General features: G+C 38.4%; 1 protein-coding gene across 1 annotated transcript; it reads left to right on the top strand.

The window, feature by feature from the left end:
• Positions 1-689: 689 nt before the first annotated feature.
• On the top strand, positions 690-4,633 carry Fcer1a (Fc fragment of IgE receptor Ia; the record flags this gene model as incomplete). Its single annotated transcript, XM_008840842.2, is given in 3 exon segments — positions 690-948; positions 2,554-2,811; positions 4,386-4,633. Coding segments are annotated over 3 exon segments (696 nt in total), but the record flags the coding sequence as incomplete, so codon positions are not given.
• Positions 4,634-9,568: the final 4,935 nt, after the last annotated feature.

Here is a 9,568-nt window from a genome sequence, read left to right as displayed (position 1 = left end):
AAGTGAAAAATTTAACATTTATTCATTATTCCAAAATTCAGACATTCAATAATTATTTAACACCACATATCAACCTTTATGTTAATCAATGATTGGTAGGGCAAATGTTGTTCCTACCTAAAAGAGATTATAATTCTCATTTACAGATACTGAAATTGAAATTAAGAGAATTAGAGTAAGTTAGTCCATCACATAATAAAATAGTTTATTTTCAAACCTCTTGCCTTTGTGTCCTATCTGTATGACTATGTTGGGAGCTTCCTGAGGCCACAACACTTTATTTCATCCTTTAATTCTTTGCCTACAAATCAGGACAGTGTCTTGTCACCAGCAGTGCAAGGGTATGCTGGCCATTGACTGACTATTTGTATGTTTTTACTTTTGATATCACACAAGTTTTTTGGGTTTTTTATCTATTTATTTTTATTTTGTGGGTGTGAGTGTTATGCCTGCCTGTGTGTAAGTGCACCCATGTGGAGCAAAGCCTGTGAAGGACAAAAGAAGGTATCAGATCCCCCCATACTGGAGTTAGGGATGATTGTTAGCCTCCATGTAGATGCTGGGATTTGAACCTGGGTTTTCTGCAAGAACAGTGGTGCTCTTAACTGCTGAGCCATCTCTCCTGTCTCAAGAGATTGCATAATTTTTAATGATTTTAAATTTCTATAATTTCACAATTTTATCTTCTTTAAGCCACTCAGAAATCTGTAGTGTCTTTGAACCCACCATGGATTAGAATATTTAAAGGAGAGACAGTGACTCTTACATGCAATAAGAACAATTCCCGGGAAGAAAACTCTACTGAGTGGATGCACAATGGCATAGTTTCTAATGTGAAAACTACATACTGGGAAATCGTGAATGCCACCATTCAAGACAGTGGAAACTACACATGTCAGAGCCAACCATTTTCTGAAAGTAAACCTGTGCACCTAGAAGTAACTGCAGGTAAGTTCTAGGGATGTGGAAATTCATATTTCCCATATGAGAAGTGACCCTGGGTTCCCCATCTTAAGATGGGGAGAAAGTAGGTAATTCTAAGACTAGGATCACCAGTGTGAGATTAAGGGCTTCTCATTTGAAGATCTCCTACTGCCTTTATTTCTATACTACTCATAATCCTTTTTCAATATTGAAGTCCTTATTTCAATATTTCAATTTCAGCCCTCAACGCCATCTTCTACTCTACTTCTTCTGTTTATTCTGCCTAGATGCAGATGTGTAGTATATGATCAGAGGGCATGATAGGCATATGGTCATTGCAAAGAGCTGTGTATCTACAGGGGGATCACAAGGTTTGAGTAAAGATTTTCTCTGAATAATGCATGTGTCATGCAACATACCTGTGTACCTTGCTCATGTCCCTTTCTACCACTGGAAACAATCCTTTTCTTTATTTCATCTTTACTACTCTTTTACAGTTAATAATTATTTCAACATTTTTATCTGCATCTTTTGGGTTTTTGCTAGTTTTGTTTGTTTTGTTTTGTTTTGTTTGACAGGGTCTCTCTAGTCCCGGTCCACCTGGAAGTCTCTATGTGGATCAGACTGTCTTCAATCTCATAGATATCTACCTACTTTTGCCTTTGAAGGGCTGGGATTAACATGTGTGCTAAGATGCCCGGCATACAAATTATCTTTTGAATGGATAAGTTACACTTTATATATTTCCCCCTCGAATGAAAGGAGATTGCTAACATGCCAGTTTATATGCCAATTCCAAATATAAACTATAACAATGCAGAATAGTTTATTTCCTGTAGTAGATTCTAGAGAAATCTTCAAAGGGTTTTTCTTAAATGCAATAGCTTACACAAGTTACCCATATTCACATTCAGAATTCTCCTTTCACAAATGCTTTGCAGTTCTTAGAATGTCATTAGCCATTGGAACATCACTCTTGTGTTTTTGCTGAGTCATTATCGGCAACAATTCATTGAATGCCTACCAACTCCTAGGCATTGTTTTAGGTACTAGGGACAATGTACAACCAGATACAGCCCTGACTCCTTAAAACTATAAATCTGTATAGGAAGATGACATTAAGCTAAACAAAGAAAGTAAACAAATAAATAGTTAAAATTACTGCATAGATTTTAAGAAAATTTTGAGGCCAACTGTAATTAACAACAGAAGTGAGAAGCCTCTGGTGATGTATGAAAGGACAAAATTAATTCTTTAAGTTAAAACTCGACAGGAAGAATATGTTTGGTTGCTGTTTCTTAACTAGACCTAACTACAACAAATTTGAAGTGAATTCTGGGTATCAGACCTTCCATGCATGGGCTCAGTACAAAGGTACAAGAATGGCTCCAGACTGGCTTTCCAGGAGGAGAAAAGATTCATCTGCATAGAAGAGAAATTATAAATATTATTTTGTCATTATTCTTTAATGGACCTTATGAACCAAGAAATGGATTAAGAATCATCCATGAATGACCCCTTTTATCTGTCTGTGAGTCTGTCTGCCCCTCTCTCCCTGTCCCACTTCCTCAATCCTTTTATGTATTGTTTAATAAAATAACAGTGGTATCATTAATGAATGCTCTTCAGACTGGCTGCTTCTTCAGGCCTCTGCTGATATGGTGAGGGAAGGTGGGTCCTTCTACATCAGATGCCATGGCTGGAAGAACCGGATTGTCCATAAGGTGATCTACTACAAGGATAACTTCGCTTTCAAGTATTTGTATGAGAGTCCCAACATCTTCTTTAGAAATGCCACATTTAATAACAGTGGTAACTATCACTGCACAGGAAATCTTCAGCAACTGACGCGTACCTCTGAGCCCTTCAGAATTACTGTAATGAAAGGTGAGTTGGTAAAGAAAATAACCATAGCAGAGAGAGCAAAAGAGAACATGCGAGTCACCATTTTTAGCTAGTAGAACAAGGGCATCTGCAAATACTTAGAAGGGCTATTGGACTTGCAGTGAGAAGACCTAGGACTTGTCTCCATAACAGAGTTCTTATGTGCTAAGTGCTGATGATATATCTACTCAAAAATGAAATTTAGTGAAGATTAACATGATAATTTTGTCAAGTGCCTGTATAAAATGTCAAGCATTGTCCAAACATAAAATAGTGCAATTAGCATTTTGAACTCAAATTTATCTGTTGCTCCAAAGAAGAGTGTTTATTTTTATTAAATTGAAAGGGAGATGCAAAGTTGAAGAACACAAAGAACTTAAGGAGTTCATTTGAGCTGAGGAGGACATGAGAAAGGAATCAACCAGGCAGCAAGCTGTGTGCGCAGGTCCTGATGGATTAGGGAATGTGCTTGTGGAGGAGAGGCACATGGACTGCCTCTATGGCTTATAAGAAAAACTGCTGTTTCCAAACTTCACATAAGGGAGGGAGTCTTAGAAATGTTTGACTTTCAAGAAGGAAATTTTGTTTTATTTTGGCATGCTCATAATTATGTCTAAAAATCAAGAAGCCAAAACTCAGAATTAAGTTCTGATGTTGTTCCCCTGCTAATTTGAGACTCAAATGCTGTTTTTTTGTTTTGTTTTGTTTTGTTTTGTTTTTTTAATCTCTGAGTTTCAGGCATCTTTGTGCATAAAGTGGACGGGTTTGTGTAGACTCTAATAGAGTCACTGAAAGCAATTAAAAAGATATTGATACACATGGCTCATATCTTTAGAATTTGATTTCTGGGTGTATTCTGGGACTCTAATTCTAGAAGAGTCACAATCAGTACTGGTAAAATAGAACAACAGCGTCACAAAAGAGTAGCTATAAAAGGCAATGCACTGGGCTGAGAACATAGCTCAGCTGGTAGAGCACTAGCTTTAACATTCCTCAGATCGTGCGTTGAGTCCCCATCACCACATAAACCAGGTATAGTAAGTATACACACCTGTAATTCTAGTGCTTTGGAGGTAGAGGCAGGAGGATCAAAAGTTCAAAATCATCTTTGGCTACCTAAAAAGTCTGAGGCCACCCTTGGCTAGAGACTCTGTTTCAACAACAACAACAACAACAAAACCAAGGGCAATGTAGTACCCTGTTATTACTTCACACAGTAGTTACAGAAATAATGGTTCACTGATTAAGAAGTAAGAGACTGGTGAATCCCTTGCCCCACTGTGTCTCCTTTCTACTTCCAAGTCATCTGTGGATGGGGTCATATTTCCTTTGACATTCTTTCATTGACTAGAGAAATAGCTAATCATGGATTATTGGGAAATTCTTATTCCTTCTTAGTGTTCTAAGGCGTATAGACTGTGAACTCAATCTCTTAAGTGTTTTCTCTCTATTCCTGGATGCCCTATCATGCCAAAGATATAGAACCATGCTTAGGTTCCCTTTCTAAGGAAGCTGGATCTCTGAACTCTTCAATTTTTAATATGAATTGTATTTCTTATACCTACATTTCATTTTAGCTCACCAAAGCAAGTATTATTGGCTACAACCTATTATCCAAATTCTGGTGGTGATTCTGTTCGTTGTGGACACAGGATTGTTGGTCTCAACCCAGGAAGAGTTAAAATTTGTCTTGAAGGTTCAGGAGACTGGAAAAGCCAACAAAATTCAAAAGCTAACCTCCAGTCCAAACACCTAAAGAAACTGCTGTCCCGGAGGAAAAAAAAATTGCAACATTTTTCACAGCATCCTCAACGGCTTCTTTATTGTCAAATGCCACTCACAATATCCTTAGAAAAGTCCAGCTTGAGGATTTGTAGAAATGCTTCATTAAGTCAGTTGTAACTGGTTACATGTAGTCGCAAATGCTCAATAAATACTGATTTAATAAAAGAATGAGTAGATTATTTTTCAGTATTTGTAAAGAGAAATACAATTTAAATAAAATAAACTTGGGACCAAGGGGCATGATGCTTTCAGAGAGGTAGAGTTTGTTTGCATGTTTGTTTATTTGTTTTCTTCTATAAGAAAAGAAGCAGGAGGATATAATTTTAAAAGTCATTTTTTGATCATTGGAAGCAGGGGTAGGCAGGATGATGTGGGAGAGTGCTGGTGAGGGTGGTTTCCTGTATCCTGCCTTCAACTGCGATGAGCTTTTGGTTCTTGACAAAAATTAAGGTGACCCCCGCCCCAAAGCCATAGTAAATTCAGACCAGGATTCCTCTGTAATCAGCTTACCTCTTTTGAATTACCCAAATTTGCTGCAGTTTGTATCATGTCTCCATAGAGCACCCTAAGAATTTCGGAGAAAGTTTAGAAAATGCTAATCAGAACTCTAAACTCTGAATATAGTCTAGGGCTGAATAAACCCTCAAGCAAAGGGAATAGACAGCTTGATGATATTGTCTCATTCATCTTATTTCATTAAAACATTCACTGAAGGCCTGGATCTGTCTCAAAGGGTGAATGGAGCTAAGTTTCTCCCTTGCGAAAATATTCATTAGAAAAACTGTACTGTAAGACATGGATCCAAATCTTGATTCTTCTTCTTTCTAGGATTGTGATTTTGGAAAATCTACTTATATCTCTGTGAGTCAAGTATTTCACTTCTAAAACAGAAATGATGCTAGCCATCCCATCTACCTCTGCTCCCGTGCCATGTACATGTAGACAGATGAGTTGGGGCTTAAGGAAAACTCAGTGCTTGCGATGAGACCAGATGGCCTCAAGTTTACAAAGACTCTACAACAACTAACACTATTTGGAAGAGTACCTAGGAAAGAAGTACATAAACATTGATTGGAACTAGAATTTTCATTTTGACAAGTTTTTTCTTTTTTGGGATGATAAACATTTTCATTACTTCAGCTTTTTCTTTTCCTTTTCTTTTTTTTTTACTACAAATATCTGGTATGAACACCCTTCTCATCCTTCTCCAGTCTTATTTTTCCTACTCATCTCATAGGGTAAGGAATGGCTATGTTCTTGTCACATGGACTCATGTAAATAGGTGTGGTGAGTGGAAAGGAAATTTCTTCCGGAAAACAAGCAAGGGAAAGTCCCCACAAGAAGCTCCTTGGTGCTGTTTTAGGAAACTTGCCATTTCTGGCCCAAGGGCTATTTCAGGGCACTGCCCTCAGATCCTGGTATTACCACTGCATTCACTAAGGACACCTTGTTCCACAATGTTTTCATACACTGTGTGTCACTCAGTGTGTGTGTCAGCATCTCAGGTACTGAGCTAGAGAGTAAATTCCTCTTCTATTTCAGACATGGGTCAGAGGCCTAATACTCAGAGTTAGGAACTGAGGGGTGTTTAGTGCGGGTAGAAATTTGAGGCTTTATCAGCTTGAGAAATATCTGAGACAGTCTTTAGAATCTTGAATACCACGGTTCACTTTTCCCTCCCTTCATCCCCCATTAAGCTTGGAAGGCCTATGGACAGAGCAAAGATAATGGAAGTTCAAGCTGCTCCTAACTAGCTGTGGGATTAGGCAAGGTCATTTGCAAGTCTTTAAGATTCTCTTCCTGTATAAGCAAGGTGGTCTCTAGAGTCTTCTTAACCTCAGACACTGTGTCACTCTTTGCCATTCTTTTCAATGTGGTGACCATCTAGGACCAGAGTCTCAGAAGGCATTCCCAGTTCGGGACCAGCATGGAATTCTTTGCATGTTCCATCACTGCGCACCCAGGTCTGTTACTACAACCATATGCTCGTGTGTGTGTGTGTGTGTGTGTGTGTGTGTGTGTGTGTGTGTGAAATATTCCTATGTCAAAGAACAAGTATATTCTACAGATGAATAGTAAAAGTTGCCGTCCTCTGTCACCTCTGATCAAATTGGTCCAGGGCAGAGCGTAAAGCAACACTGACTCTTCAAAAATAGACCATCACAAATCCTCATAAGTTCCCAATAATTAGCAGGGGGTGGGGAAACAAGCCAACATCTCCTCACTTGTGATTCATGGAAGGCAACTTTCAAGACCCCTCCAGAACAAAAGATCAACCTGGTGAGGATATTTGGGAACTGAGTCTCTGGAGGAAGGATGGATATGTGCTCTCTTCTCATCAAATGGAAGATGAAGAAATCATGAGCACCTCTCCAAACCCAGGGAAATAGTTTCCTGATGTAGAAGGTAGAAACACTCAGGATAGCCCAGGCCTATGGATGACTACAGAAAGTAGAGCTCTCTTCCAGTGTTAGATTACCTACCCAGCTCTGGACATTATTTACCAAATCCAGGTCCCTGTCTGGTACTTCATTAACTGCCACACCATTCATATTCTTTTTAAAGAGTTATATGCATTTGAATGTCTGCCTACATGTATATAAGTGCACCACATGCATACAGTATCCATGGATGCCAGAAGAGACTGCCAGATCCCTGGGAACTGGAGTTACCGGTGTTTGCTAACAACCATGTGGGTACTGGGAACTAAATCCAGGTCACCTGGAAGAGCAGTCAGTATTCTTAACCACTGAGCCATCTCTCCAAACCAAACATTCCTCTTCTTAAACTTTATTAATGTGCTCAGAATCACTATCAAGTTCACTTACATGTATCACTTGCAATACCCACATTCTTTCTTTTTCAGAACTTGAAAAGACATAGGGACACGGTCAAGCTTTCTTTTTATTGTTGCTGTTCAACATAGCAGTGAGAATGAAGAAGAGTATCTCTGGTATGTTGTGAGATCGGGCTCTGGTGAGTCTGAAATTGCTCACTGAAAATTCAGACAAAAGATTCAGATATTTATTTTATCGAATTTTCAACAAGATAATACTAAGCTATGCCATGTAAATCTAGTCATGCTATATATAATTCAACAACTAGCATAAAAATGTGTTTTAAAACCAAAAGAAAAGATCTTGCACACCTGTACTAGAAAAAGTTAAGGCTGAAAATTGTTTTGCCCATGTGTGCCTACTGTTCTAGAAATGAAATTCTGGTACAGATTGGCTACCCAAGAAACAGGCTCTGAGACAGAGGCTTGAATGAAGCCTCCACACATCTTCTGGAGTGGGAGAAGCAGGGCTGAAAAAGAAAGGAAACTGAAATGCTAGGCAGTCACAGTAGATAACTCCCTTCTCATAGATGAGCCCTGGACCTGTAATAGTTCTTCAAAATTATTACAGAGAGGAAACATTCTGAAATGGACAAATAATTGAAGGTACCATATTCTGAAAGGTAGTATAAACTTAAGATGATGCAGCTCCTTAGCAAGAACAATTTCTGAAGGGGACTCATGGGGATCCTTCAGACCAGGTTCTTAGGGAGTCTGGAGGTAATGCATATATGTGTTCTGAGGGGTTCAATCAGGGGGTATACATCGATATCCACCAAATTCATCTTCAGAAATATGATGACAATTACAATGATCATTATACTTTTATTTCACGGCTTTAAACTAGAGTCAACTGAATTGCTAAGCCAAATTTTTTTTTTTCGGTCTTTTTGAGACAGGGTCTCCCTGTAACCCCAGCTGACCTGGAACTCACTATGAAGAAAGATCCACCTGCCTCTGCTTACAGAGTGCTGGAATTAAAGGCATGCACCACCATGCTGGCTAAGTCAGATTTTTTAAATTATGTTTTAACCAACTTTATAGAAAAGACCCTATTCAAACATTTCTGGAAGTCTGGGCCCCTTTAGTAAAGATGTCTCTCTCCTCTCTCTTCCCCTATTCAGACTTTATATTTGAGTATTTTTCTTTCCCAAAGTGACACATGGACTTGAGTTTAAGAATTGTCCATTTCCATGGACTTGCTCCATTCCTGGCAACCAGTAGATGTGATGAAACTTTTACAGTGATATCTGCTGGGCTCCTTCCATCCTCTTTATTCCTGCCTATTTATTCATTGGTTATTGAAAGGATGAAAAATGTTAACATATTTAGCATGTCATTCTTTTCGGTCTGAGTTTTCTCATGTATGCATCTCAGGACTACGGACAATCCATGTCTGTGTTCTCTGTAGCCGGTGCTATTTTTCTGACACCTGTAGTACCATCCACTTTGAAGATATACTTCAGATCTTTTGGAAAATTCTCCAAGTCATCACACATTAGCATGATAGTGAAAACAGACTATAAGAAGGCCTTCAACATAAAGCTATTTACTTAGTTGCTATAGCTTCTGTACAAACTACGCCAGTGTCTTTCACAACAATAAAGTCTTCTTGAGTAGTTTCCAGCTTTAGGAACTTACTATAATTAGTGTTTTAGCAAAACTGAATTAATATAGCTTCATATTACCTAACAATGAGGATCTGTTTGGGGATATACATTTGTAAGCAATTTCATCATCATGTAGATAGCATAGAGTGTGCCTATACAAACGTAGATGATATAGTCTCATGTATACATGGTCATACAGTTATATATGAGGGCTCTCATTGAATGAAAAGTGATGGTGTGGCACATGACTACAACTCAGTCATGTTCACATATGTAGGAGTCTATACACAAAGCAGAGTTTGGCAAAAGTTGGACAAAAACGTGAACCATGAAAGGTTGAACAAAAGTTTTCAGTTGAAAGAATAGTAGGTCTCTGGCTATAGGGTTTGTAAATTTTCTTTTGTTCGTTACTAAATATATAAAAGTCATATTCCAATTGCTTCAGAGCAGAGCACAGAGAATCCTGATTGTACAAAAGGGAAGCCTCCAGGTTATAAACTAAAGAAAAGTCCTTCACAAATGATCATAA

This window comes from Nannospalax galili, unplaced genomic scaffold, assembly GCF_000622305.1.
Source record: "Nannospalax galili isolate Female #2095 unplaced genomic scaffold, S.galili_v1.0 scaffold579, whole genome shotgun sequence".
NCBI classification, from domain to species: Eukaryota; Metazoa; Chordata; class Mammalia; order Rodentia; family Spalacidae; genus Nannospalax; species Nannospalax galili.
This window is presented reverse-complemented; position numbering and strand designations above follow the sequence as displayed.